The sequence below is a fragment of the Lytechinus variegatus genome, chromosome 6, assembly GCF_018143015.1.
Source record: "Lytechinus variegatus isolate NC3 chromosome 6, Lvar_3.0, whole genome shotgun sequence".
NCBI classification, from domain to species: Eukaryota; Metazoa; Echinodermata; class Echinoidea; order Temnopleuroida; family Toxopneustidae; genus Lytechinus; species Lytechinus variegatus.
The window spans coordinates 21875930-21903374 of NC_054745.1; the positions used below are offsets into that span (position 1 = coordinate 21875930).

General features: G+C 34.8%; 2 protein-coding genes across 2 annotated transcripts; both read right to left on the minus strand.

The window, feature by feature from the left end:
- Positions 1-7689: 7689 nt before the first annotated feature.
- Positions 7690-12393, minus strand: LOC121417634 (zinc finger protein 708-like). Its single transcript, XM_041611372.1, has 3 exons — positions 11910-12393; positions 9598-9728; positions 7690-9305 (listed from the first exon to the last, which is right to left on the minus strand). The coding sequence occupies exons 1-3, from the start codon at positions 12391-12393 to the stop codon at positions 8211-8213; spliced, it is 1710 nt and encodes a 569-aa protein (XP_041467306.1). The 3' UTR covers positions 7690-8210.
- Positions 12394-14477: 2084 nt separating this feature from the next.
- On the minus strand, positions 14478-27082 carry LOC121417207 (probable histone-lysine N-methyltransferase PRDM7). Its single transcript, XM_041610824.1, has 5 exons — positions 26936-27082; positions 18213-18394; positions 16868-16969; positions 16438-16557; positions 14478-15024 (listed from the first exon to the last, which is right to left on the minus strand). The coding sequence occupies exons 2-5, from the start codon at positions 18331-18333 to the stop codon at positions 14936-14938; spliced, it is 432 nt and encodes a 143-aa protein (XP_041466758.1). The 5' UTR covers positions 18334-18394; positions 26936-27082; the 3' UTR covers positions 14478-14935.
- Positions 27083-27445: the final 363 nt, after the last annotated feature.

Genomic DNA, 27445 nt, shown 5'->3' on the forward strand with positions numbered 1-27445 from the left:
GCACAATTTCAATAACACTCATGAAATTATTATACAGTTATGTTGATTTCTAAGAAAAAAGCCTAGAAGTGAGTATTAGGACTATCATCCCTTCAAAGAAACAAACAAAATTTAACTTCGAACGGCCGCTCGGGGAAAATTTGGCGGAAAAAAAAAATCGCCCCCCCCCCTCCTCATTGTGAAGGCTGGATCCGCCCCAGCCTGTATACCGAGATTATATAATATCTAAATTCCCTTGGTTGAACTAAATCAATCGAATGTTGGATTTAGGTTTAAATCTAATACATTTAGAATTTGATCTTTTCGGTTAAACTTTCCATCAATTTCCGATTGATCCCTGATCACCATTTATTTGACTTGCTGAGAAATTTAGAAAGTACAAATATAATTTTACGATGTAAAACGATTCAGCTTAACAGGATAAATTCATGGCCAGCTTATCCAATTGGATCCTATAAAAAGAAAAAAAAATAGAAATGTAAAGTAAAACCCGTGTAGGTCTATAAAAATAGAAAGAGAAAGCAAATAACAAGGTTATTAAAGTTTATCAGTATTTTGTGAAAGGATTGCACATCGTCATGAATATTCATTAGGTAGGCTGATGATGAATGTCACATCCCCACTTCCCCTTTTCTTATGTTATTAACATGAAATCACAAATATCATGATTATGATGAAATAAGTTACTGCAACATATAACTAATGTACTTAATGAGTTGTCAATCCAATTGTTTTAGTTCTTGGTAGAAAAATGTTAAATAAATCTAATTTCATGAATAAAATACAAAAGGACAAGTGTGGATATGACATCACCGGCCCACCTAATGAATGAAGACATGCCTTTACCTGTTTTATAGGAATATAAACGCGAATCTTCAAAATTCAATAACTTCGTTATTTGTTATCCGGGTTTGATCAAATTTTCAGTATTTTGCTTTGTGAATTTCCCAGCCTGGACCATCCTTTACCATGTTTACGAGGAATAAAGAGATACATATTGTGATTTATAATACGCCAGTGCACTGCAAAAATGCCGGTGTTAATTTAACACCAGCGTGGTATCTATATCGATCCACACCAGAGAGGTATTGAAACAACTCCGGTTTGATGTTAAGCTAACACCAATCTGACATTAAGCAACACCAATTAGTGTTAAACCAATACAGGTTAGATCATTAATTGATGTTGTTTCAACTCTTCTCTGGTGTGGACAGAATATAGATACCAGGCTAGTATTAAATCAACACCGGTGATTTTGCAGTGTGGTGTCGACCTATGAATATAGCCCCTAAACCAAGATTATATGTGAAAAAATTGCCCACATGATGTATATTTTTTTCATTCCCAGGGCTTTTTTAAGTGTAAACTTTTTTTTTGATACGCACTGTTTAGAGGGGTATATTATTACAGCATTATAATTATTGTTCATATTCTTTACGCCCGTTTCATTCATTCCCTACACCTGGATTAAGTTTCATGTGATATGATTCAATCATAAGGATATGGAAATTTTGTTCATTATACACATCAGGAAACCTCTCCATCCATAAGCAGATAAAGCAGATACGTACCAATAGCGCCATCTCGAGTCCTCAACGACTCGTACCTGCCAGCGTCCTGACCCAGACCCACTTGAATGATAACATGCTAATTAACTACTCAATACATTTATACCGCAATAATTATGTTACCAAGTAGCAAAACAATTACTTTTCCTCTCAAATCATTTTGGTTTCTCTATACAAAATAAAAAATTACATCAGTCAATTTATCCTCTGTGTATTACTGTAAAAACTGTGGTGTTATTAAACTGACAACAATTGGTGTTAACAGAGGACCACACCCTGAGGTGTTAAAATAACACCCTAGAGATTGAACATTACACCAAAGAGTGTAAATGTAACAACCATAGGTGTTGTAATAACACCTATAGGTGTAAAATTAACACCACCAATTTAACACCGGTGTAAAATAACTGGTGTGGTCTTCTATGTACACCGGTTAACACCAGTTTTTGCTGTGTAGGTATCTGAAAACGTATATTTTACGACTATGTATTTATGGCACACAGTCAATGAGAGATCACACACAGTTCACTCCCCCTTTCAATGCGTAGTCAGCTTCAGATTGGGGAGTATTTACGCAAATTATGTTCACGTTCAGTCATGGACGTATATCTGCAAGGCTATGACCTATTCATTCCTCCCCTCTGATTATTAGATGAGATTAAGATGAGATCATGGATTAATAGATATTTATTATAATTAATTTCCTTGTATTTGTCTATCCATCCATCAATCAATGAATCATTAAATCAATCAATCATTTAATCAATCAATCATTCAATCAATCGATCATTCAATCATTCATTCAATCAAGCAATCAATCAAGCAATCAATGAATCGTTCAATCAGTCAATCAATCACTCACTCGATCAATCAATAAATCAACTTTTAAGGATATCATGCCAATCTTCTTAAACTTTCAAATTCCTTTAAAATTTTAAGTATCGGCCCGCAAATCTAAAAAGGATTTTAAAGACAGCAAATGAAGACGTGATTGTACTGTGTACTTTATTCAAAGCATTAACGAAACTTGGAGTGAAAGGTTTTCTAATAAGTTCTGAAAGAAGGCTCAATAGCTCAGTGTATAATGAAATTCAGTTGTACGAAAAAAAAAATTACGGTTATACAATAGGATTGACTTCATGGTTATCTTTATTAATCTCTACGTATTGAAATTCACGTCGCTCCTTTATTCCTTTTTTATTCTCTTTTGTTTATATTAATTGTAATGATATGTTTGATATTCCGTTTAAAGTGCCATCAACATTTTTTTGAGGGACACGCTGTAATGTACAGTAGTGTAGTTTTAACGAGCACACTATAACACATAATTCCTGTTGTGGTGTTACTGCATTCATTATTATGTGTAATCAATAAAAGAAAATTAGCTCCACAATCGACCCAAGCTTTTAGTTATTTTTAACATGGCCCTGATCAACATTGTAACCATCAAATCTAATGCAAGCTGAAGAACATTTAACCCTATTTAGGCCGGGGTTGTTGGGAGTTTATATGGCCAACCCCCCCCCCCCCTTGAGATCTTGGCTGTTGGCCGCGGCGAAAATTGGTACGCGGGTTGCCTGGGACAGAATCTACATAATTATAGTAATTTATTTCGTGTGAATCGCTATTAAGTGATAATGCTAATTCATGCGTAATTAGTATGCGAACTCATACTTTTTCCTCTGACTCCCTAAGAAAAATCCAAAATGTACTAATTTTTGGTATAGAAACTCTTTGTGATGTTCTTAGCAAGTGTACATAAAAATAATTGCGATATCAAATAATTTTCTCAAGTATTATATTTTTTTTGCAATTTCTTATGTATTTCTCTGTATTTTACCTTTAGTTTTTCATTGTTTTTTCAATGAAATTTGTTGGGGACTCTTCTGAGATCATAAAAAGCATAAAATAAATACATTTAGACCAGCAAAACTAAAAATAATCATACATTTATGAATTTTGGTTGAAAACAAAATTGGCATTGACTTTGTACACAAAACTACGCTTTTGAGCAATTTTTGGTCTGACATCCACTTACATAATGTTGCGTAATTTCGGAACCAAATACCCGGGTGACGCAAAACTGGTCTCAAAAGTTCAGCAAGACTTGAAAGTAAAAATTCAGTGAGCGGCGCGGTCAAAAAATTTGCGCGGCATAAATATCGCGCAATAAGTTGAGGGGGGCCTCCGAGCCCCCCCCCCCGGCCTAGATAGGGTCAATGATGCCACACATGAATTTGATCTCTCACAATCAAGTTCCTTTTCCAAAGGAAAAAAAATCAACACAGTATAAAAATTATCCTTCAATTTATTGTATGGAACATGTCTATTGAACAACTTGGAAATTCAAGATAAATATATGAAAATATTACACGGACGCTTTTCATTTGTCCATTTAAATAAATAGAAGGCACACTGCACTAGGGAACGTTTTCTAGTCTAGCATTGCACCAACAAATCAAGTATCAGAATATAGTTTTGTTTACAATTGCAATATAAATCACTATATTCATTATATAAAAAAAGAACATTCAAGTTAGGCACACACAGTGAATATTGCAAATTCTACAAATCATAGGTTAGTTAAAACACACGCACACACACGAAACAACTATTAATAAATCAAACAGCAAAAAATGTTTTTGCATTTACATAAGTATACAAAATACAGAGGGTTCCCCATCCCCCTCAAAGAAAAGTCTAAGATATACGGCTGAATTAATTCCAAAGTGACATATTCCTAGATACACGTAAATTCACATAACTAGAAAGATCTTTTCACTTTCTAAGTTCTATAAAAATATATAAATTAGTCTCACTTCGGTGGTTTTGAATACACAATCTATTGCATAACAGCAGTGTTTTTCAGCCCATTCAAGGTTTTGTAGTACTTGTATTATTCTATGTGTTGTGAGATAAGATCGGTAATGAAAGGTCTGATGTATTTTTCCTCATTCCTATGTGTTTTGAGATGAGGAAAATCGCGAGGAATATTTGCCCGAGGTAGAGAATGACATAATCAATGCGGTTGCATCTATGAGTAAAATGAACTTAATTCACAAATTTCATAATAGACTCATTCGTTTTGTTTTAATTCATTTAATGAAGGTCATACAAGGCTAGTCTATTCTTAAAGGTCAAGTCCACCCCAACAAAAACTTGATTTGAGTAAACAGAGAAAAAATCAACAAGCATAACACTGAAAATTTCATCAAAATCGGAAGAAAAAAAAGAAAGTTATAGCATTTTAAAGTTTCGCTTATTTTCAACAAAATAGTTATATGAACGAGCCAGTTACATCCAAATGAGAGAGTCGATGATGTCACTCACTCACTATTTCTTTTGTTTTTTATTGTTTGATATATGAAATATTTTGATTTTCTCGTCATTGTCATGTGAAATGAAGTTTCATTCCTCCCTGAACACGTGGCATTCCATTATTTTAACATTTTGTGCTCCAGGCAAGGAGGTCCTAATCGTCAAATTCGTAAAAAATTGAAATATTGTATAATTCAAACAATAAAAAACAAAAGAAATAGTGAGTAAGTGACATCATCGACTCTCTCATTTGGATGTAACTGACTCGTTCGTATAACTATTTTGTTGAAAATAAGCAAAACTTTGAAATGCCTTAACTTTCTTATTTTACATCCGATTTTGATGAAATTTTCAGCATTGTGCTTGTCTGATTTTTCTCTATTGATTCAAATCAAGTTTTTGTTGGGGTGGACTTGACCTTTAAAGTTAAAATATTGTTTATAACATTCCTAACAACAAAATTCCAGTACCCAAAACCCATTTCTTAAGCATTTTTTATTTTACTGCTTTAAAATTTCTTACATATTTCTTTGATTTTTGCTTTTCAAATTTTGTTTGTTTACAAAGTTTGTAATATTACTTTGGGCAACTGCACTAAATGAAAAGACTGCTGTCAATGAAAGCAAACATAATCACTTGCAAAAATCTTACCACTTAAAATCACATTTTCAGCAATTTCCATCTGACAATAAATTACATAATGTTGCATGAATTCAAAATCGCATACCCAGGCATCACAAAGTTGGTCTCAAAAGTAGAATTATACCAGATATCACAAGCATAAGGTTTCTAATGTGTTTGTATTAGTTTGTATTCAGTGAGATACTGTTTACATGAAATGAATTAAATCATACATTATATCACGAGCACAATGTTTCCAGTGAGTATGAATAAGTTTGTTAAAACATGAGATATTGTTTAAACCAAATGCCTTATACCACATATCACCAGCATAAGGTTTACACCATGTTTGCATTAGTTTGTATTTCGTAAGATATTGTTTTAAAGCTCATGCCTTAAGGTTTCTAATGCGAATGCATTAGTTTGTGTTTAGTGATACATGTATATTGCTTAATGCTGAATGCCTTATACAAGATACAGCTAGCATAAGGTTTCTTGCGTGTTTGCTTTATTTTGTGTTCAGTGAGATACTGTTCACATTGAATGCATTACAGCATATATCATGATCATAAGGTTTCCACCATGTATGCATTAATTTGTTTTAATAGTGAGACATTTTTACACTGAATGCCTTATACCAGATATCTCAAGCAAAAGGTTTCTAGTGTGTTTGCATTAGTTTGTGTTTAGTGAGATATTGTTTACAAGAAACGAATCAAAGCATTACATTGCATCATGAGCATAAGTTTTCTAGTGAGTATGAATAAGTTTGTTAAAAAGTGAGATATTGTTTTAAACTGAATGCCTTATACCACATATCACCAGCATAAGGTTTATACCATGTTTGCATTAGTTTGTATTTCGTGAGATATTGTAGATATTGTTTTAAACCTCATGCCTTATGGTTTCTAGTGTGTATGCATTAGTTTGTGTTTAGTGATATATTGCTTGATGCAGAATGCCTTATACAAGACACAACTAGCATAAGGTTTCTTGCGTGTTTACATTATTTTGTTTGGTGAGGTATTGAGATATTGTAGATATTGTTTTAAACCTCATGCCTTATGGTTTCTAGTGTGTATGCATTAGTTTGTGTTTAGTGATATATTGCTTGATGCTGAATGCCTTATACAAGACACAACTAGCATAAGGTTTCTTGCATGTTTACATTATTTTGTTTGGTGAGGTATTGTTCACACTGAATGCATTACAGCATTTATCATTACCATAAGATTTCCATGTACATGTATGCATTAGTTTGTTTCAATAGTGAGACATTCTTTTATACTGAATGCCTAATACCAGATATCAGTAGTATAAGGTTTCTAGTGTGGATGCATTTGTTTGTGTTTAGTGAGATATTCTGAATGCCTTATACCAGAAAACACTTGCAAAGCTTTTGTGCGTGTATGCATTGGTTTGTGTTCAGTGAGATATTGTTTTAAACTGAATGCCTCAGTCACTTGCGTAAGGTTTCTGGCATGTATGCAAAAGTTGTGTTAAGTGGCATATTGCTTACATCAATACTTTATAGCATATATCATGAGCACAAAACTTTTACCATGTATACATTATTTTGTGTAAAGTGAGACATTGTTTCAGGATTAATGCCTTACACCAGATATCAATAGCATAGGGTTTCTACTGTGTTTGCTTTAGTTTGTATTTAGTGAGATATAGGAGATATTGTTTGAATGCATTATACCAGATATTAGCATAAGGTTTATAGGGTGTATGCATTTGTTTGTGTTTAGTGAGACATTGCTTTATGCCGAATGCCCACAATACACAAGATATGACTAGCATAAAACTTCTAGCATGTATGCATTTTTGTGTTGAGTGAGACATTATTTTACGATGACATTTTTCGTGATAAATCCGCCATGATATTTTTTTTTTACAGCTTCGCTCGCTGACTTTTTACTTTCAAGTCTGGCGCAACTTTTGAGACCTCCGCGTACACAGATCTGAAATCATGCATCATTTCATAAGTGCATGCATACCCCAAATTACTAAAAAATGTTAATTTGTGTACAAATCCAAAGAAACTAGTGTTTTAAGCACTCATGTATCATTATTATTCTTTCAACTAATTAAAATAAAGTAATTGCATCTTTTTTATGGTAAAAATAAAGTCCCTGATAATTTCCATTGAAAAACAATAAAAAAACACACAAAAAAGAAATACATACATTCAGAAAACATTAACATACATAAGAAAATAAATGGGATGTTGATTTTTTTTGTTGAAATTAATTAAAGATCTATTTTATTAGATTCCTATAACCCCAAAATTGGCATTTTAAGGGCATTATTTAGTTAGTTAAATGAATGGAATTAGAGCTTTTTTTTCATTTTACAAATTAGCATAATTAATTAACAATGAGATTTTTTCCCAGAATTTCATTTTATAGTTTTGCAGATTATGCAATGGATGACGCGCATGCCAATTTTAGTCACGATCGAAAGCTAAGACCATAAGGGGGCTGATTGAAATAGCCCAATCTATTTAGCGTTTAACCAGATATCACTAGCATAAGGTTTCTAGTGTGTATTTGTTTTTGCTTTGTGAGACATTACTTTATGATGAATATCTTACACAAAATATAACTAGAATAAAACTTCTAAGACGTATGCATTTGCTTTTAGTGAGAAATTGTTATACGATGAATGCCTTATACAGATATCAACAATGTAAGGTTTCTATCGTGTATGCATTAGTTTGTGTTTAGTCATATAATTTTTAACATTGAATGCCTTACCACATATATCACATGCATAGCGCTTTTCATTTGCATGGATTCGTTTATGTCTCAGGAAAGTAGCAGTATTGCTAAATGCCTTACCACACAGATCACATACATAAGGCTTCTCACCTGTGTGGATTCGTTTATGAATTTTGAGATAGGTGGCTGCAGCGAATGCCTTACGACAAATATCACATGCATATGGCCTCTCACCTGTGTGGACCTGTAGATGGTCCCTTAGATTGGATTTAATAGTAAATGCCATACCACACTGATCACATACATACCTCTTCACACGTGCATGAATTATTCTATGTTTAACGAGAGAAGACTTGAAGGCAAATGCCTTACCACACTCGTCACACGGATAGCGATCCGGATCTGTGTGGATCACTTTATGTTCGGTGAGATGGGATTGTTCAATGAACGTTTTATCACAATGATCGCATACATAAGGCCGTTCAACTACATGGCTTTGTTTATGCTTTGAGAGATAGGATTTAGAAGAGAATGCCTTATCGCACTGGTCACATATATAGGGCTTCATACCTGTATGGATTAGTTTATGTTGTTTGAGATAATATCCTTGACTAAATGCCTTACCACACTGATCACATGCATAGGGTTTCTCACCTGTATGGATTGCTTTATGTCTTCTAAGATTCCTTGGATCTTTGAATGCCTTACCACACTGATCACATACATAGGATCTCTCATCTGAATGGATTAGTTTATGTTGTGTTAGACGACGAGCAAGATCAAATGCCTTACCACATTGATCACATACATGTGGCTTCTTACCTGTATGGACACTTTTATGTTTTTTAAGACCTCTTTCATGAGTAAATACCTTATCACATTCATTGCAAGCAAACAGCTTCTTACATGTACCTATCTGGATGCTTTGTTTGTGTGCAGTGAGAGATGATTTTTGCCTAAAAGCTCTCCCACATTGATCACATACAAAGGGCTTCTCACCTGTATGGATTTTTTTTATGTGACTTAAGATGGTACTTGCTCTTGAATACCTTACCACATTGATCACAAAGGCCTACAGGGTTGCATTTCTTAACACATCGTTTCCGAGTCTTCTTAACAATTTTACTGCTTTGTCTACGTTTAATGTCAGCTGACTTGTGACTAAATGCAATACCACACCGAACAGCCACATAACACTTCTCTATAGCAAAATTCTGTTTAAGGCTTCTCAGATGTGGTGAACTGCCACACGAATCAATCGTAAGTATTAGATTCCCTTTTTTTCTTCTTGTTTTCATGATTTGTGTTTCTTCCAATGGGAGCCCTCTAAAAGTTTGTTTAATTTCTCCACTGATGATTTGTACAGTGCCTCCCTTTGTCAAATCTTTCGTCAGAACGATACCAGGATGTCCATGCTTGCACCAAACATGTCTTGATAAGATGAGAGGAATAGCATAGAATGATCCACAGTCCTCACATCGGTAGATTCCAGAATCTATTTCAAAGGAAAAAAAATGACACAAACCATGTTTCAGTGAACTTCCGACCTCCAGGTTGTGAGACGGAGGTGTGCCAACTTAGCCAGCACACCTGTTGTTTTGTGTAACATGTGTTATATATAAGAAGAATTGTAAAAGCATTTACATTCATTTATTTAGTAATTTCCCCCTTTAAGGATATTTTGGAATGATCAAGAACATTCCACAACATATTTGTAAAAGCTTTTGTTAAGCAGGCCTCTGTGTCTATTTAAAGGCCAAGGATTATTGTTATTTCTGAATAGAGATTACTTTACAATAGAATTGTATTGATAGTGGAAATGAACAATAGCCTTAGCTATTTTGTTGACACATGTTAATTTCACTGAGGTCATTCAAGAGTCTTCCAGAATGTAATTACTCCAGGAAGGAGAGCGTTCTTTTAAAAGACAATACCAGAAGCTTCCAATAGTGAATACTAGAAGCCTCCAGAATAGTGAATAATAGAAGGATCTAGAATAGTTGTAATTAGTATTAAACTGGTAGATTCTTCACGGACAACATCACATCATAACAGATCACTTCATCAGATCATATCAGATCAGAGCTAAGAGTTTCACGCCAGACTTTATTTCTACCTGAAATATTTATCTTCTGTGGAATGATTTGCACACCATCAATGAACTGTTTGCAGTTATTTTGAGAGAGGAATTCTCAGTTCTCATCGAGATCATCAACCTGTTTTAATGAACACTCTTCAACCCATGGATTGCTGAAATTGACTGTTAATCATCATCAACATCGTCTTCACGGACATTTCAACTCATTTCAGTGACTCTTATTATTCATCGTACTTCAACATCAGTTTCATCATCGCCATCATTAATAAGGAATCTTCCCAGCCAACCTGGATTATATACTGGACTATCATAACAGTGAACTATAACCCTGGATTGTACATCAGACACTTCAAGAGATTGATGTAAGATTATTGTTTGGTTTTATTTTGTTTAAGTACATGATTTATTTCCTGTAATAAAAAAAGGAAATTCAATTTCAACACTCAAATTTTACTTGTTATTTGTTGCAGTATCGTAACACACGACTAGTGTGATAGTGAATTTTCAGAGCCTGTGTATGGTGAATTTAGTTGCGTCTGGGAAGCAAAGGGGTGGGCATGGTAGGGAACAAATCCTGAAGATCTTAGCAGGGCGATTCCATAGTGTCATACGGAGCATTGCAACACAATTTCTAGTGTCTAAGCTGAATACTTGTGTCAATAATAAAGTTACAGTGCGTAGTCATGTGAAAATCTAATGACCATCAAAAACAGTTTGCTTATGGGTGAATTAACAAGTGAAAATGTTGCCCCATACAGGACTCAGAAATGTCCATATACAACACACAGCATTTTCATAATAATAATAATAATATAGGGAATTTATAATGCGCACATATCCACCTTGTTAGGTGCTCAAGGCGCTCCTATATCTCCCGGCTAAGCTAGGCGTTCACAGCTTCTTGAGGAATTACTTCCTAACTGTACCAATTTACCTAACCTGGGTTGAGTGCAACGCTGTTTTCAACACTGATTGACCCATGGACGACACTTTTTGGTTGGTTGCCATCTTTTTTTACCCGACTACCAAGTTTTACTTTATTGTTACCAGGAAACAAATTAAAGTTCCTTGTTTGTTTGGGCAGCAGGTTTAAAAATGCTGTGAAAATGGCTGAGAACCACCCGTATGTAAAGCATACTGTTGCTTGAAAGAATAACAAGTGGAATGCCTCTGGCCGTCTCACCTGCATCACGCCATTCCACATAGCAGCATTGCTGACTTTGAAAAAGTTCTACTATAACTCGCACAAGATGTTCAGTGATACTTGGTTACTCTTATTTCCACTTTTTAATACAGAGATAGGATGGTATTTCAACAAATACCCACCCAGATGTAAAGCATACTGTTGCTTGAAAGAATAAAAATCATAAAACAATCATGATGAGCCACACAGCTTTCACAGCGGCTGTTGGCCCCATGGTCATTTAGCAAAAGTAAATTTTCAGAGTATTTCATTTCATGTTTATTTCAAACAATAAAATATGGGTTTTCATTATGGAATGATCAAGAAGACCGACAAGACTCCTCCCCCTCCCCCCATCAAAGAAAATCTAACATACTATTTTACATCATTCTTACCTTTATCATATTGAGCCTTTCCCTCAACAACTTTTATTTGAGAAGTTTTGGATTTGATAGGATTCTGGTCATCTTCAGAGGCCATTTCCGTCAAGGTTTGTTCTGCCCTCTGATCACATGACTGAGCGTTGAGATCACTTGATCGCTTGGTAATCTTGCCACCTTGTGAAGCTACTTCTGTCAAAGTTTGTTCGGCCTTCTGATCACATGACTGAGTGTTGAGATCACCTGATTGCTTGGGAGTCTGGTCGCCCCCTGAAGCTACTTCTGTCAAAGTTTGTTCTGCCCTCTGATCACATGACTGAGCGTTGAGATCACTTGATCGCTTGGTAATCTTGCCACCTTGTGAAGCTACTTCTGTCAAAGTTTGTTCGGCCTTCTGATCACATGACTGAGTGTCGAGATCACCTGATGTTGTTGGATTGGTTTCTTTCTGGATGTTTTTTTCAAAGTCTGTCACTTGACGGAGATCATCGATTTGCATTCCGCCACCACCACAAGTACCATCAAGCAGACTGCCGTCATCATCAGACACATTTTCGGACTTAATGGTGAACTAAAGTAAATAATACAAGGCAGAAACCTTCAAGTTTTCAGATAAATTATACTAACATCACCTTAAAAAGATGAAATCTTGTAATTATTGAATGTAACAAAGGTGTGGAATAAGGATGGTGACTTGCACTTATGGTGGTGATTTTAATACCAAACAAAATAATGGGCTCCAAAACGAAACTGATCAATCCGAAATATGTACTGAACAACCAACATATTTCAAAGCCATTTTGTAATGTTAATAACAATAAAAGTATACAAATTATGCACCTAAGCGCGTGCATAAAGGGCTACCAATAATTAATGAACGCTGTGCAAAAAGAGCCAATTGATAAAATGTACTGTTATTTTGATATACCAATTCTAACAGACTTGATTGTCACAAAAAGCACTTGAAAAGCATTTTCTACAATCTTGCATCCGTCATTTGTGGTGGAAGTGAAATCTCCTTAAATTTAACTTAAATTTTAGCAGTACTCACTGGTTTGGAAATCTTTTCATGCAACTCATTGTTATTTTCTTGACGTTTCTCAGGAACTCTGTATTGGTCCCTACATAGCGTGGAAAAGAATCCTGGAAAAAAAAGAGAAAAAGTGATCTATTTTTCAAATTTGACTCTCTGTGTACATGAACATCACATACAAACTTGCTAACAAGTTGATTTTGATGTTGATTCCCCCAACATGGTCTAAGATCATTGACCCTAAATGAACTTTGACCTTGGTCATGTGACATGAATCTCAGGCATGATGTTCAGTAATACTTGATTAACCTTATGGCCCGGTTTCATGAACTAGGTCCATATACCTTTTAAGTTATGCTGTCATTTCAAAAACTTAACCTTTGGTTAAGATTTGGTCTTGATGCCGCCGCCATCGGAAAAGCGGCGCCTATAGTCTCACACTGCATTTCAGAAGAGACAAAAACTGTGATTCTGCCAATCAAATTCAATTACTTGGCGAAATAAAATAGTGAAAAAAGCAGAGTCCCTTGGAACAAAATATGCGATATATTGTTGTTTGTGGTAGCATGTCATAAGGTGGTCCAATTTTGTGAACAGGTTAAAAAAATGGTCAAAAAAATTATTTTTTGATATGTTATAGCTATTACCATTCTCTAAATAATGAAAAAGTTTTAGGTCTCGGATACCTTCATTTTTCCTTAAAATCACTAATTAACAGCTAATCATTACATAGACGTCAATGTAAATGTGAATTTTGAAATGTGTTTTTCTCAAATTGGACCTGCTGCACATAAAATGGTGTCAAAAGTTAATGCAACATTGGATCACCCTAGTAAATTGCAGTTATAATCTTGAAACATCAATAATTAAATCTGTACCAAAAATCGAATAATTATCTATTATTGTATGCATATTAATTATACTAATTAATTAACAGTATTTAATTTACATTTTTGCCCTCAAAATACCTGTTACTGTATTTATATGCTTGGCAAAATGACAACATCATGGGTAGAAATGTTTGTTGCAATGATACACAACATTTGTACTAAAAATTAAGATTACAAATTAGATAATTAACCAAATCTCTCCGGTTTACTAATTGATTAGGTTGCAGATCAGAGCTGACATACACATGTATTCCATTGCTGCATATTTTCAAAATTGTCAAATTTTCATGACATTTAGTTGTTCCCTGCTTTAAAACGCCCAGAAATATGAGGATAACAGTCATATTACATATTATAGTAGGTTGTTAATCAGGTTTAATTAATATTTTTTCATTTACCCCTGTTACTTCAAACTTAATGGGCTATAGTTTTTGTTCCTGATTTGTATTGATCTAATTCATAATAATATATTTAGCCTATAGTTCTAGCTTCAAAATGAGATATTACTCAATAAATTTGGTCAAGATGCTGTGATGTAGCAACAATTTATCCATGGCACCATGTAGAAAATTGTTCATACGCCACCCTTTTTGCATACCCAACTTATGTTTCAAGTAAAATGACATAGGATATAGAATAATACTGAAACAAGTTGTCATTTTACTTGAAACATTATCCTCTATTTTTATTCACAGTATTAACTACACAAGACTTACTACTCCTCCAGATGCACAGAAACCAAAGTTAATGTCAATGCCAGAAAATACCTTGTCTTTCCACACACTTAAGTTTCCCAATCGTTTCTATTGTATTCTACCATCTCGTTTAAGTCATTTCCCCCTCTGTTGTTATTTTTTGTTATCTGACTGTAATCCTTCTGTTCTGTACCCTTTGTTACCCTTTATTTACTTTATTGTTACAATTTTATTTGTATGGTTATGTTCTATTTTGTTTCAATGCATTATAGGCCTGATAAAGGCCCTGCTGGCCAAAAGTAATGCAAGTTTGCAATGCCAACAAGTCCTTTTATTCACTTTCCAAATTTTCGGTAATCATCTACCTTTTTGGGGGAAGATTTGTGAATCACATATACATTTGAATATAAAAGGCAGCTAAATCTACCAACCTGATGAAGTTATCTCCTCATCCTTGATATCAGTTTCTTCTTTAATCTCTATCTTAATTCCTTGCTGATGATGCACAAGTCCTGTATATTGAAACAAGAAAATAATCAAAGAATTTAATATTCAGGCAGAGCTACCAAGTCTCACGCATTATGCGTGAGACTCAAGCATTTTGGACTCTTGTTCATCCCCTCAAAACTCTGTCTCACGCAACTATCACAGCCTATCCCCATATACATTGTACACAATGTCTGTGATCTCACTCAGATTTACAGAAAATCTCATGCATAGCTGGTCTTTGAACTTGGCATCTCTGATTCAGGGTGCTGAGACACTTTGAGCAAAGCTTTTGGTATCTAAGAACTGCAATACACAATATATCTAGTCACTTGAACTTGAAGCTTTGTTGGGCCAAAACATTGTGGCACAACTCTACTTCAATAAAGCAGATTGAACCTCCATCCCCCTTCATTTTAGTAACAAAATAAAAGTGAAGGGCCAATATGCATGACTTTATAACAAGCTCTTTGCTTACGGGTGTGTTTATTGATAGAATTTTTAAAGAATTTCCATTGCAATATTAAATTATCTTTATGGATGTCACAGGACTGAGTGAATTTTTTTTCAATAAAAGGAATGATCTTCAGTTCTTTGATTGATATGTTAAGCTCGGTGCACACTATTTAATTTGTTCTGGTCCGAAATTGTAACTAGAAACGGACATAAATGCCCTAGCTTAACGCGATCAGAAATCCATTGAATATGATTAAACTTAACATCGTGCAGAAACAAACAAAGTTTAGACCTTTGAACCAACGTGCATATGTAATGAGCTTCGAACTTAGCCTGTATTTTGGTGTCATCGACCTACAAACCAAAATTTTTTAAATAAATATTTTTCGAGTTATTGCGTGGAAACCAAGTGGGGGATGGACGTAAGGACGGACAGACAGACAAGAGCAGTGCTTGATGCCCCCTTCGGACTTCGTCTGCGGGGGCATGATAAACATTTGATGTGGACATTCCAACCAATAAAATCTTAGCGATCGAGAGTTCAGAATAGTGGTAGGACTAACTGAAGTGAAATTCTGTCTATATGTAGTTCGAGACTCCCTGTAGGAATGAATAGTAAATTTGGTTTCAAATCGTAATGACATCATCATCGGCTGCGACTTGAAGCCAATTTCGGACTTTACTCCGACGGCAAAACAAAATTATGATTTCATTATCTCTAACATACCAAACTTCAAATAAACTCATTTTACTGCTCCAATCCTTAACATATCATGCAAAATGCGATTTTATCAAAAATCATGTCACATCCGATCGCATTGTGTACGCTGGGCTTTTCAATTCCTCAAATTTCACCTGGAAATTTCATATTAACATCCGAGCAAGTAGATACAAAAAACTTACATTTTCAAGATAAAATTTAATTTTTTAGTAATGTAACCTTAAACAGAGTACATGTATATACACCCCTTGAACCAACTAACCTACTGACTCCATCTCCTCATCCTTGATGTCAATTTCCTCCTTGATCTCTTTCTTTATTCCTTGCAGATGGTGCATTAATACTGGTCGATTCGTGGACCCTCCAGGACTACCCTGCATTCCTGCGTATCATAAGCAAAAATTATGCAGCCATGTTGTAAAGAATTTAAAAGACTATTTATTTTTCTCATTTATTTATTCATGTTCACAATGTCTCAATATGAATACAATAAATTATATTTACATGTATGGATAACATGTAAACTATATAAATCACGAAAAGTACATAATGAACATAGAAAAGTGGGAAAACATAGGCCTAGGGCTTAATTGATTGACTATGATCTAAGAAATAAAATACCTAGCCCTAGGAATGATTAAAGCTAAGTATACAGTATCCAAAGAAATATTAAGAAGGCTAAATCAACCAACCTTTGGGTTTTCTATCCTCCTCCTCGCGATTAATCTCTTCTTTGATCTCCTTTTTTGTTCCTTGTTGACGTCGGAGGAACTTTGGCTGCCTCACCTGAAATCCTGCACATAAATCAGAATATTTTACCTCTACATGAGCTAATTACTCTAATCTTTATGTACTCAGTTAAATATCAGATTTTTCCAATTCATACGCTACTCAACAAAAAACACAATTTCCATGTTCCGAAAGTGAGACTTTCCTTTTTAAATTCACTTTAAATGGAAAATCTGATTTTTAACTGAGTACATAAAGATTAGAGTAATTAGCTCATGTAGAGGTAAAATATTCTTATTGAAAAGGGGTTTAGTTGGTATAAAAAAATGGAATCAACTCCCAACTTCCCTAAAAGATTGCTCAACTGTATCCTGTTTCTAAAGAATGTGTAGGGCCTACATGTACTTAATGGAAAATGTTTAAAATTACCAGGGTTTGTGTGTGTGTGTGCGTGTGTGTTAGTTTTCTTTTCTAATTGTAAATTTTGTCAATACTATTGTTTTGGGGGCCATTCTCTAGAAGCAGTTGCTTTTTTTTGCCCTAGCCATATTTTGTTCCATTTATTACATATTTATGTACACTGTATGACACATTTTTATGGTTGAATATTGAATCTTGGCTGCATTATACAATAATATAATACAATATCTAGCAGCATTCAACAGTACAATACATACAGTAAATGCATTTAGTGAAATACTCAAAATACTTGATACCCTAATGAATCCATCCTGTCTTGCTGTAGACTACATAGTGCTAAAAAAGGCTTGTAAATGTAATTAAGAATGCTCATTTAACTGTCTAGATGATCCATTTTCAAGATACACAAGACTGTTAAATCTTCCCCAAACATAAAGGTGTAGAAATACGTCTAAAGGCTTGTATTCTGAAGTCCGAGGCCACGGTCTAACTCTATGCTAACAACATTACGTAAAGCCAAGAATCTTGAAATCTGTTTCTTTTGTTTCGCATTTGTTCACTTTGTTCTTTCATCATGCCAAAATAGTGAAGAAAACTCAATTCAGTCAGTATTGTCATGTGAGGGAATGAATTGGATGTGTGCTGTCAGGAATATGTCCCCAATTGGCTCTCCATAGTTAAACCACAACTTTAAACCAGGGTTTAATTCAAACCCGAGTTCAGAATACGGGCATTCAGTGTGGGTTTTTTTAATTATTGTTATTTTAGTCTCAACCACTCTGAATATTAAGGCTATAAAACTTGATTGCACCAATTTCAAATTCCAGGATTGGATCAAAGTATGAATATGAATTATAAAAGGAAAAATAAAATTGTATTTCTACTTACCAACTTCTTTGATCATCTCATAGTTTTCTTTGATGTTCTTGAGACATATTCGTTCGTAATCGCTGATCTTTGCCCATTCCTTGGCTGTGAAGCAGACCTGGATATCTGAATAATCATCCATCTTTGTCGGAGGCAAGATGACTTCCTTGACCTCTCAACAGGGGGCTTGGATTGACACACATCTGAAGATAAAGAATCGTTAAAGGAAGGTCAGTTCTAAAGGATAATTTAGCGTAATAAAAAACAGAGATGCCAAATTAACAACACAAGCTAGAATCTAGGCATTAGATTTTGTGTCAGTGAGACTCAGTTCGAGATCATACTCTTGCCTTTCAAACAAAGGACAGGGGGTTTGAATTCCAGCCATGGCATGTTTTCCTTCAGCAAGAAATTTATTCACACTGTGCTGCACTCGACCCAGGTGAGGTGAATGGGTACCCGGCAGGATTGATTCCTTCAATGCATGAGCTTGAACGATTCATTCTTCCCTCATCATGTGTGGAATTAACTTTGTTTAATACTATATTGTTCAGTAAAATCTGAAAAAATGAAATATTGTATTATATTACATAGGTCATGTAGATTCGAATCAGTGATAGGTCAATACGCCATCACGTGACCATGGCTGCGAGGATCGCATTTGTTATATTCTAGGTTTTGACGTCACCTCAGGGAATATACCGCGTTGTATTTTCAATTGCGGCGTTATATCCACTAAGGTGACGTCACTCGCTGCATACAAGTTGCGCAACAAGGTAGTTGATGTACGCGCTAGTGTTAACGCGTCGATTGCATGAAGAACGCGCTTAATGTATTTAAAAAAAAAAAACTATTATGACGTAGATGGATCAGAGCAGTAGCAAGAATTTCGGGTTTGAGCCGGATAATGAATACAATTTCTGATGGCGAATCCACATATACTATATAATATAACAGATATTGCCTGGTCTATCGTTTTAATAAATAACATTTCAACTCCCCTCCGAAGCTATATTTTTTCCCTCGGGATAATATTTTCCCTCAGCGCTGCGCGCTTCGGGCAAAATATATTCCCTTGGGAAAAATATAACTCCGTCGGGGAGAGGAAATGTTATATTCAAACTCTAGGTAGGCAATATCTGTATACAATTCTTTAAAGATATACCATTTGTTTATAATTTGTTTTACTTTTATTTTATTCATGCAAGCTTATGAATTACTGACTTTACCCCCACAGAATCATACTGTGGCTACAACTATCCAAGATTATTGTTATCCCATGTATAAAATCATTGATCTCTTCTCCTTTCTTAATTTTCAACATATAACATTTATTCTATTACTTTTACATATCATTTTGTTATAGCAACTGTTATTGTATATATTTTGTATTTTACCTTGTACAGAATTTCGCGATTCAGCCTTTGGCTGCAATGAAGTTTTCTGAATAAACCATTTCAATTTCATTTTCAATTCAATTCAATTTTATTCAAACAATAAAAAAAAAAGAAATAGTGAGGGACATCATCGTCTGTCTCATTTGCATGTCACCGAATTGTGTTAATCACCAATTTGTGAAAAATAAGCAAAACTTTAAAATGTCATAACTTTCTTATTTTAAATCAAATTTTTTATTGGAAACACTCTTGGCAAGTATTCCCTGAAATGGTTCCCCTAAGCAAGTACAGTGATATATATTTTATTATGTCACAGGTCCATCAGTCGTCGGTTTTACCTTTACACATCATTTGGTTTAGTACGGCCCCACCTTCCACAGCTCGCGCAAATCAGACTCTAAACACCTAGTGTTGGGGCAAAAAGGGCATCCTTTATAAAACATTTTAATTTTGTTTTATCATCCCAGCAAATCTTACCCTAAATATGAATTAGGTATGTGACAAAAAAATGAAAATAATCAAATATGAATAAATTTGGTATCATCTAAAAGCTCTTAAAAAGACCTTTCGAATGATACCAAGAACTCTAATTTTCATCAAGAAATTATGAAGTTATTCCAGTTTAAGTAGCGCATATTAATCAAAATTTGTGGTCATTGTCTTAATGTAAAGTCAATGGAGTACAGAACCGATTTTTGTGACCATTTTGAACCCAAGTCTTCGACAGGCTCTAGCTTCTTTGTTTTTGAGCCCTATGAAGTAATTTAAGTATCAATGGAAAGGTGAAAGGCAGCTAAATTGATGTGTAATTATTTTATCTTGTATTTTTTCTTATTATGTGTAAAATAATTTCTTCTAATTTTAATTAATTATGCAAATTACGCAAAATCACAATTACTCGCCTGTTTTTTGCCAAATGTAGGTGATCATGAAAGATAATGTAAGGTTGAGAAAATTTTATGTTTGGAGGTAGAAAATAAAGTTCTTAGTCAACAAACTCAATTATCAAACTGAAGAGGGAAATAAGTGAAACAGACGCAAAATGAAGAGAACTTAAACCGAAGAAGTCTGGTAGTGCACCGTTTAATATCTGGGCTGCTTTGCCTCAGTTAAAATTAAATAAATAATTCTATAATTTACATAAATTTTTAAATTAGAAATAACAACCAATCAAACTAAAGAAAATGGAAGGATCGACCTAAAATGTAACAATCCAATTCATAAGATAAACCAATAAGGAATGAGATGAGATGTCTGGTGATTATGTAATGATGGAAGTAGAAACTTAGGAGTCAGATGAGGGATGGAATGACTGGAACACCTGAATAGAGAATAGAGAAGGAATGAAGATGACAAAAGAGAACTAGAGGAAAGGAATTCAGAGAAGAATGAATGACAACTGAATATCACTAAACTCAAAGAACTTAAGTTCAGACTTACTGCAAGGGCAGTGCTGAAAAGAAATGCAAATGAACATAAGTCTAGACAGAACAGAAATGTACAACAGCTGAAGAATAAAGGAAATACCGGTAGACAAAATAGCAAAATGACAAAATAACCATCCTAAAATAATATATATAATTTAGTTGGCATCAAAACAGCATCATGTAGATAATTTCCTAAATTAATTTGTTTTAAGTATTGTTTTTGTAATTTCTAATGTATTTCTTTGTTTTTCTGATGGAAATTTCAAGCTCTTTTTCAACTGAAGTATTGTCTTTTTTTAAGTCTTATGTCTCATTTTAATAATAATAATGCTCAATTCTTGTATAGCGCATCACACATAGCATAGCATGTCCCTATGCGCTTAGAGAAGAAATAGTGAAAGGTATATAAGAATAAAGTAATCGAGATATTTAGATTGGACCATTAGTTCAAAGTTAGTTTTTTATGCATTGAAAAGATGTCTTGAGGGATCTCCTGAATGTACATAAATCACTTTGATATCTCATTGAATTCGGTAAAGCATTCCAGAGGACAGCAGAGGCATAAGTAAAAGCACGCTCACCATATGACTTTGTAAAGACAGAGGGAACAACAAATAATGCTTTTGAGCTTGATCTAAGATTTCGGGATGGCTGGTAATATGAAACTAAATCGAGTAAATAGGACGGGGCAATTTTATAAAAACAGTTGTGTGCAAAAACTAGAAGTTTGAATACAATCCGGGAACGGACAGGGAGCCAATGTAATTCTCTGAGAACTGGAGTAATTGCTTCATACTTGCGTGTTCGTGTTACTAATCTCGCAGCTGAATTTTGAATGGTTTGCAGTTTTTTAATTTGTTTAATAGGTAATCCTGAAAGGAGACTATTGCAGAAATCAATGTGACATAAAACAAAAGCATGTACCAATTTTTCAGTGGTGGGTTTATCCAAGAATTCACGAAGTTTACCAATTTTGTATAAGGCATATGATGCAGAGCGACATTTTTGCGATATAAATTCATCGAATGTCAATTTATCATCAAATATAACTCCTAGATTTCTACAAGAAGTACTTGCGCGTATGTCCATTCCACCAAGTTTTAACATCTGGATTGATTCTGTTTCTCGGAAACGTGAGGAAATGTGTAAAAACTCTGTTTTTTCACCGTTTAGTTTGAGGCTATTGATCTGTGACCATTCTTTAATCTCTTGAATACATTGTGTAATTTCAGCAGTGGGGTCAGAATCCTTAAACTTTTTAAGGGTAACATACAGTTGTGTGTCATCCGCATAAAACATTTTTTGTATTTTGAACTTATCAATGATTGACTCAAGTGGGGAAGTGTACAGTGTAAATAAGATCGGCCCCAGTACAGATCCCTGAGGAACACCTTGAGTTAAAGAGTGGAAAGTTGATTTCTCACTTCCAATGACGACACGATGGCTTCGACCTAAAAGATATGAATGAAACCATCGTAGAGCCAGATCACGTATCCCAAATATATACTCTAAACGTTTCAGGAGAATGTCGTGTTTAATGGTGTCAAAAGCTGACGAAAAGTCTAGTAATATAGAATAACTTCTTCACCTCTGTCTAATGATATCAAAATATCGTTTGTTACCCTAAGAAGAGCCGTTTCTACACCATAGTATTGGCGATAACCTGACTGAAATTTGGCATGTAAATCATATTCGTTAAGATAAGCTTGTAATTGAGAAGCAGCTAATTTTTCCAAGATCTTGGCAAAGAATCTTAGATTTGAAATAGGGCGGTAGTTTTTAAGCTCTTCCTTGTTCAGAGAATTTCCTTTTAATTTGGGAATGATGTTAGCACACTTAAATTTACTAGGGAAGCAACCAGATATAAATGATTCATTAATGATTTCTGTCATTATAGGAACAAGCTCAGGTAGTAATTGCTTAAGAAATGATGTTGGAATGGGGTCAAGATCACAAGTTGATGTAGAGGACTGCATGATTACCCTACGTACTTCTTCATCTGACACTGTTTTGAAGTGTGTAAATGATGACTTGCAGTTGGAAAGCTCCTCACAGATGCCACTCGGCGAAGATGTAGCCAAAGATGTAACCTTTAGCTGATCGGTTATGTTTGTTACTTTCTCTTTGAAGAAATCAACGAAACATTCAGCTACTGAGTCACAGTTATTTATACTGGGAATGACTGAAGAAGTGGTAGGCTGCGTTAACCGTTCAATCGTCTTGAATAGTTCACGCGGAGTGCAGTCTTTAAGCTGGTTTCGATGATACAAACTCTTTGCAGATTTCAGCTTGTTGCTGTATTGATGGGCTGTCTTTCGGAAACGCTCCCGATCGATCTCCAAACCACGTGGGAAAGCTTTACGTTCTAATACCCTAAGTTCACGCTTAAGTTCTCGCAGGTCATCACCATACCAAGGAGATTCAGGTCGGCTTGTAATGACGCGTGTAACCACCGGGGCATGCTTATCTAGGAGAGTAGAAAGTGTAGACTCAAACCGGTCAACCTGTCCATCTATGGTGTCCGAGGGGGTAGAGTATAGCTCAGACACAAGAATGTCTTGACGAAATGCCTCAAGATCAATATTTTGGATTTTGCGAGTTCTGATCTGTACCTTTTGGGGCTTTGGTTTACGAATGTTCAAAGAGCAAGTGACGGCTACATGATCGGATGGTAGATAACCTTCTTTTGATACATTACTAATGAAGGCCTCATTTGCTCGTGTAAGAACCAGATCTAATGTGTGTCCATTTGTATGTGTTGGGAAATGGACGTGTTGCTGAAGGTTAAGAGCTGCAATATCATTCAGGAAGTTGACAGAGTTTGAGTCCGAAGCAATATCCACGTGATAATTAAAATCACCAACAATCAGTAACCGATGCGTTGAAGATACAAGCTGCTCCATAAGTGTAGAAAATTCTTGAAGAAAAAGCTGATCAGTAGACTGTCCAGAAGCGGTTCGTTGTGGGCGATACACGACCAGAAGTCGAACCGGAACATGTCCATGAGCAGTAACGAGTACATCCATGTATTCAAACGATGTGAAGATATTGGTTGATTTAAACTCCTTGACTTTGAAGGATTGATGTATGCATACAGCTACACCACCTCCTAGACGACCCTCTCTTGGCTGATGATGTACAATATAGCTCTGGAGGGTGGATGATATCTGTGCTAGTGGGATGTCATCGCGATGATCACCTGTGAACCACGTCTCTGTTATAGCTGCGATGTCGACTCGATTGTTGATCATGAGGTCACAGAACATATGAGTCTTATTATTCAGTGATCTGGCGTTCCACAGGGCTAAGGTCACTGAATCTTTTGTGACTTCATTAGATGTCTGGGATTCAGGTAGCTCTTGATGCGCTCGTCGTCGTCTACATCTTCCCCCTTTTCGACATCTTCTTGTTCGACCTCTACAAATACCCAAATCATTTAATGTGGACCATATGGTAGAAGATACATTGTATTGCTTAGAATTTAATTGGTACAGGGTATTGATGTCATACTTAATTCTAATGGCACACATCTTAGATATATTATTTGTATAATTACAGTTGGCATAAGTATCCTCATTATTTTTAGGGGTTGGACCTGGGTTCGGATGTACGTCCCCACACTGAATAAAACTTAACTGAAAAGTTGACGTACATGTAGAAGTACAGTAATAAGATATTCTTTTACCTACATATCGTAATCTCAGATAAGATGGTGAATTAAGAATCACAGTGGATGGGGAATCTGTGAGAAAATGAGTACAAATAAACTGATCGCCACCAGCTATACTGAAAAATACATTAGAAGAAATTAAAACCAGTACAAGAGCACAGCCCTGAACAGTAAAGGTATTATGAATGAATGCCATTTGTATGAGGTTACGTAACCTATTGTGTTTAATTCAATACCTTTAAATCTTCCTTTACAAAATAAGGGAACAGTATGAATGGGTACACTTCACCTAACACTCTAAATAGAAAGTGTATAGTGACTTGAACCTGTGCTGTACAGTATGGCTACTACTTACAAACTGAGAATGGAGACAGTCAAAAATAGTTCACAAAAATACAGAAAATCCATCAAAAAATATCACTTCCAAATGATCCTGCATAATGAGTGACACATAATGAACAAATCAGTAACAAAATCAAAAGTAACATAGAACTCAGGTCCAACCAAATCGAGGAGAAAGTTGGAGCAGCTGTGACGCGCCCCAACTCACTCCTTTACAAAGAAAAAAAAAAAAAAAAAAAAAAAAAAAAAAAACAGAAAGTCTTATGTCTCATTTTAAGTATAAAAATAATTCCTTTTGTACTTTGTATGACCAAATAAAAATACAAGTGTGCTTTTTTCTGATGTATTTGACTATTTCACCAATTCCTTATGTATTCTATTGTTTCAACAATTTGTTATACATGTGTAATATGTAGCTTTTGATTTTACAGACAATGGACACTTGATTTCTTTTTTAGGAGAGATGAGCAGCTAAGTGTAAAATATGTATAGCATTGTATGCAATTTATCTAAAGTATCAAGAAGAATAAAAATTAAGCTTTAGTATATTCTATCATTTTCAATATATTTCTTAGATTTGTATACATACATGTATCATTTTCAATATATTTCTTAGATTTGTATACATACATTGTATTACAAAGGCCCTGTTTGAGCTCTCTTTTTTTTGAGAAAAATAAATTCAAATTATCAGTGGAAGCCAAAAGAATAGGAAAAGAGTGGTCTATTTCTTTCAAAACAAAACAAAAAACAACCAGGAAAAAAAATAACAAAGCTCTAAACAACAACCAAACAGACATCAAAGCTCCAAATAAACACTAAACACAAGAGAAAAAAGGTGACACAAAAACTTGTACCAATCCCATCCCCATTTTCCAGTTTATAACACAACCTCCACCCCTAATGAAAAAAACAGAAAGAAAAGTAAATAAAAAAAGTAAAATTAACAATAATAAAAAAACAATAAATACAGGACCCACCTGGAAATGAAATATTGTGTCCTCTGCGTTTTCATGTATTTTCTTACAAGAGTGAAAACAAATATCACAACAAAAAATAAACAACTTTATTTAAAGTTCTTGCATTTAAAAAAAATCAACATTTAAGATATTCTCCCTATTGTCATAAGCAATCCAGTCTCCAAATAATGAAACATGACAAACAAAATTAAAAAAGAAACTAAAAAAAAATATACAAAAAAATAAACAAATATGAAAAAATAAACATAATTTTTGCATTTTAATTAAAAAGTCAACATTTATGAGATTTCCCTTTCAAAAGCAAATCCAGTCTCAAAATAATGAAATATGATTGAAAAGTTTCAAAAACAAGAAGGCCTAAGCGGCGAAGAACAAAAGGAAACAAGATGGCGGCGTAAAAATCGGGCAAGTCTCTTCTGTTTTTTCACAATATTTTTCTCGTTTTTTTAATGAATTCTTGTTCAAAAATAACGAGAGCGTGGAAATGTCGGAAATGAAGTTTTATCTCATGTACTGGTACATGATTTAGGGCTAGATCTTTTAGAAGGAAAGTAGAAATCTCGGGGGTGAGTTTCAGGTTTTGGCTTCCTTCGTATGGGTCAATGAGAAAGAAGACCTGGCTTCATTAAGAGTAAGCCTACGTTAATAGTAAATGATTTTTACTCTCAAGAAGCCGCCTGCTGGCTAGCCACTCCAGACCTACTCTAGACTACATGTACGTTGCGAGGTGCAGAGTCAGCCACGCCACGCGGGGCGCCGTGTCAACCACTGCTTTTCCTCGCGACGCGACGCCAAGGGCAAGAGCGTTGCAAAAAAACCGGTGCAAAGGTTGACCAGTCCGTCCGCTACTATATATAATTGCAGACCAAAATAAGACGAAAATTATAATAGTCATTATTATTTTATTTCTATTTTTGCGTAGACTTACCGACACCGGTTATTCTTCATCAGAGTGTGTGAAAGCGTGGACATGACGCCAAATTACCCCTTCATTTCATTGTCCCATCGATTATTTATTGATTGTTTACGTTTGCTTCTAATTCTCGCGGGCAAGAACTATGGAACGCTATTTGCTCCTCGCATAAAACTTCGGGCCAATCACGATGCGATTTTATACTCGTTAGATCTTTGCTGAACGTCATTTTTACATAATGGGCAGGGTGACCAGATATCACAAAATGGAATACGGGACAATCGATAAACAAATATCAACAAAGAAGACTACACAGTGTAAGACTTGTGGAAAAAAATGAAATAAAAAAGATGAATTGAGGAGAAAGAAAGAAAGAAAAAGTGAAGGGGAATGAAGGAAAACAAAAAAGAATAAAGAAAGTTAACAATAAAAGAAGGATAAAAGAAAGAATAAAAGGGAGAAAAAAGGTTTCCGTCATTCTTTGAATTGAACATAGAAAGAAATAAAAAGAAAGGAAGGGAAGAT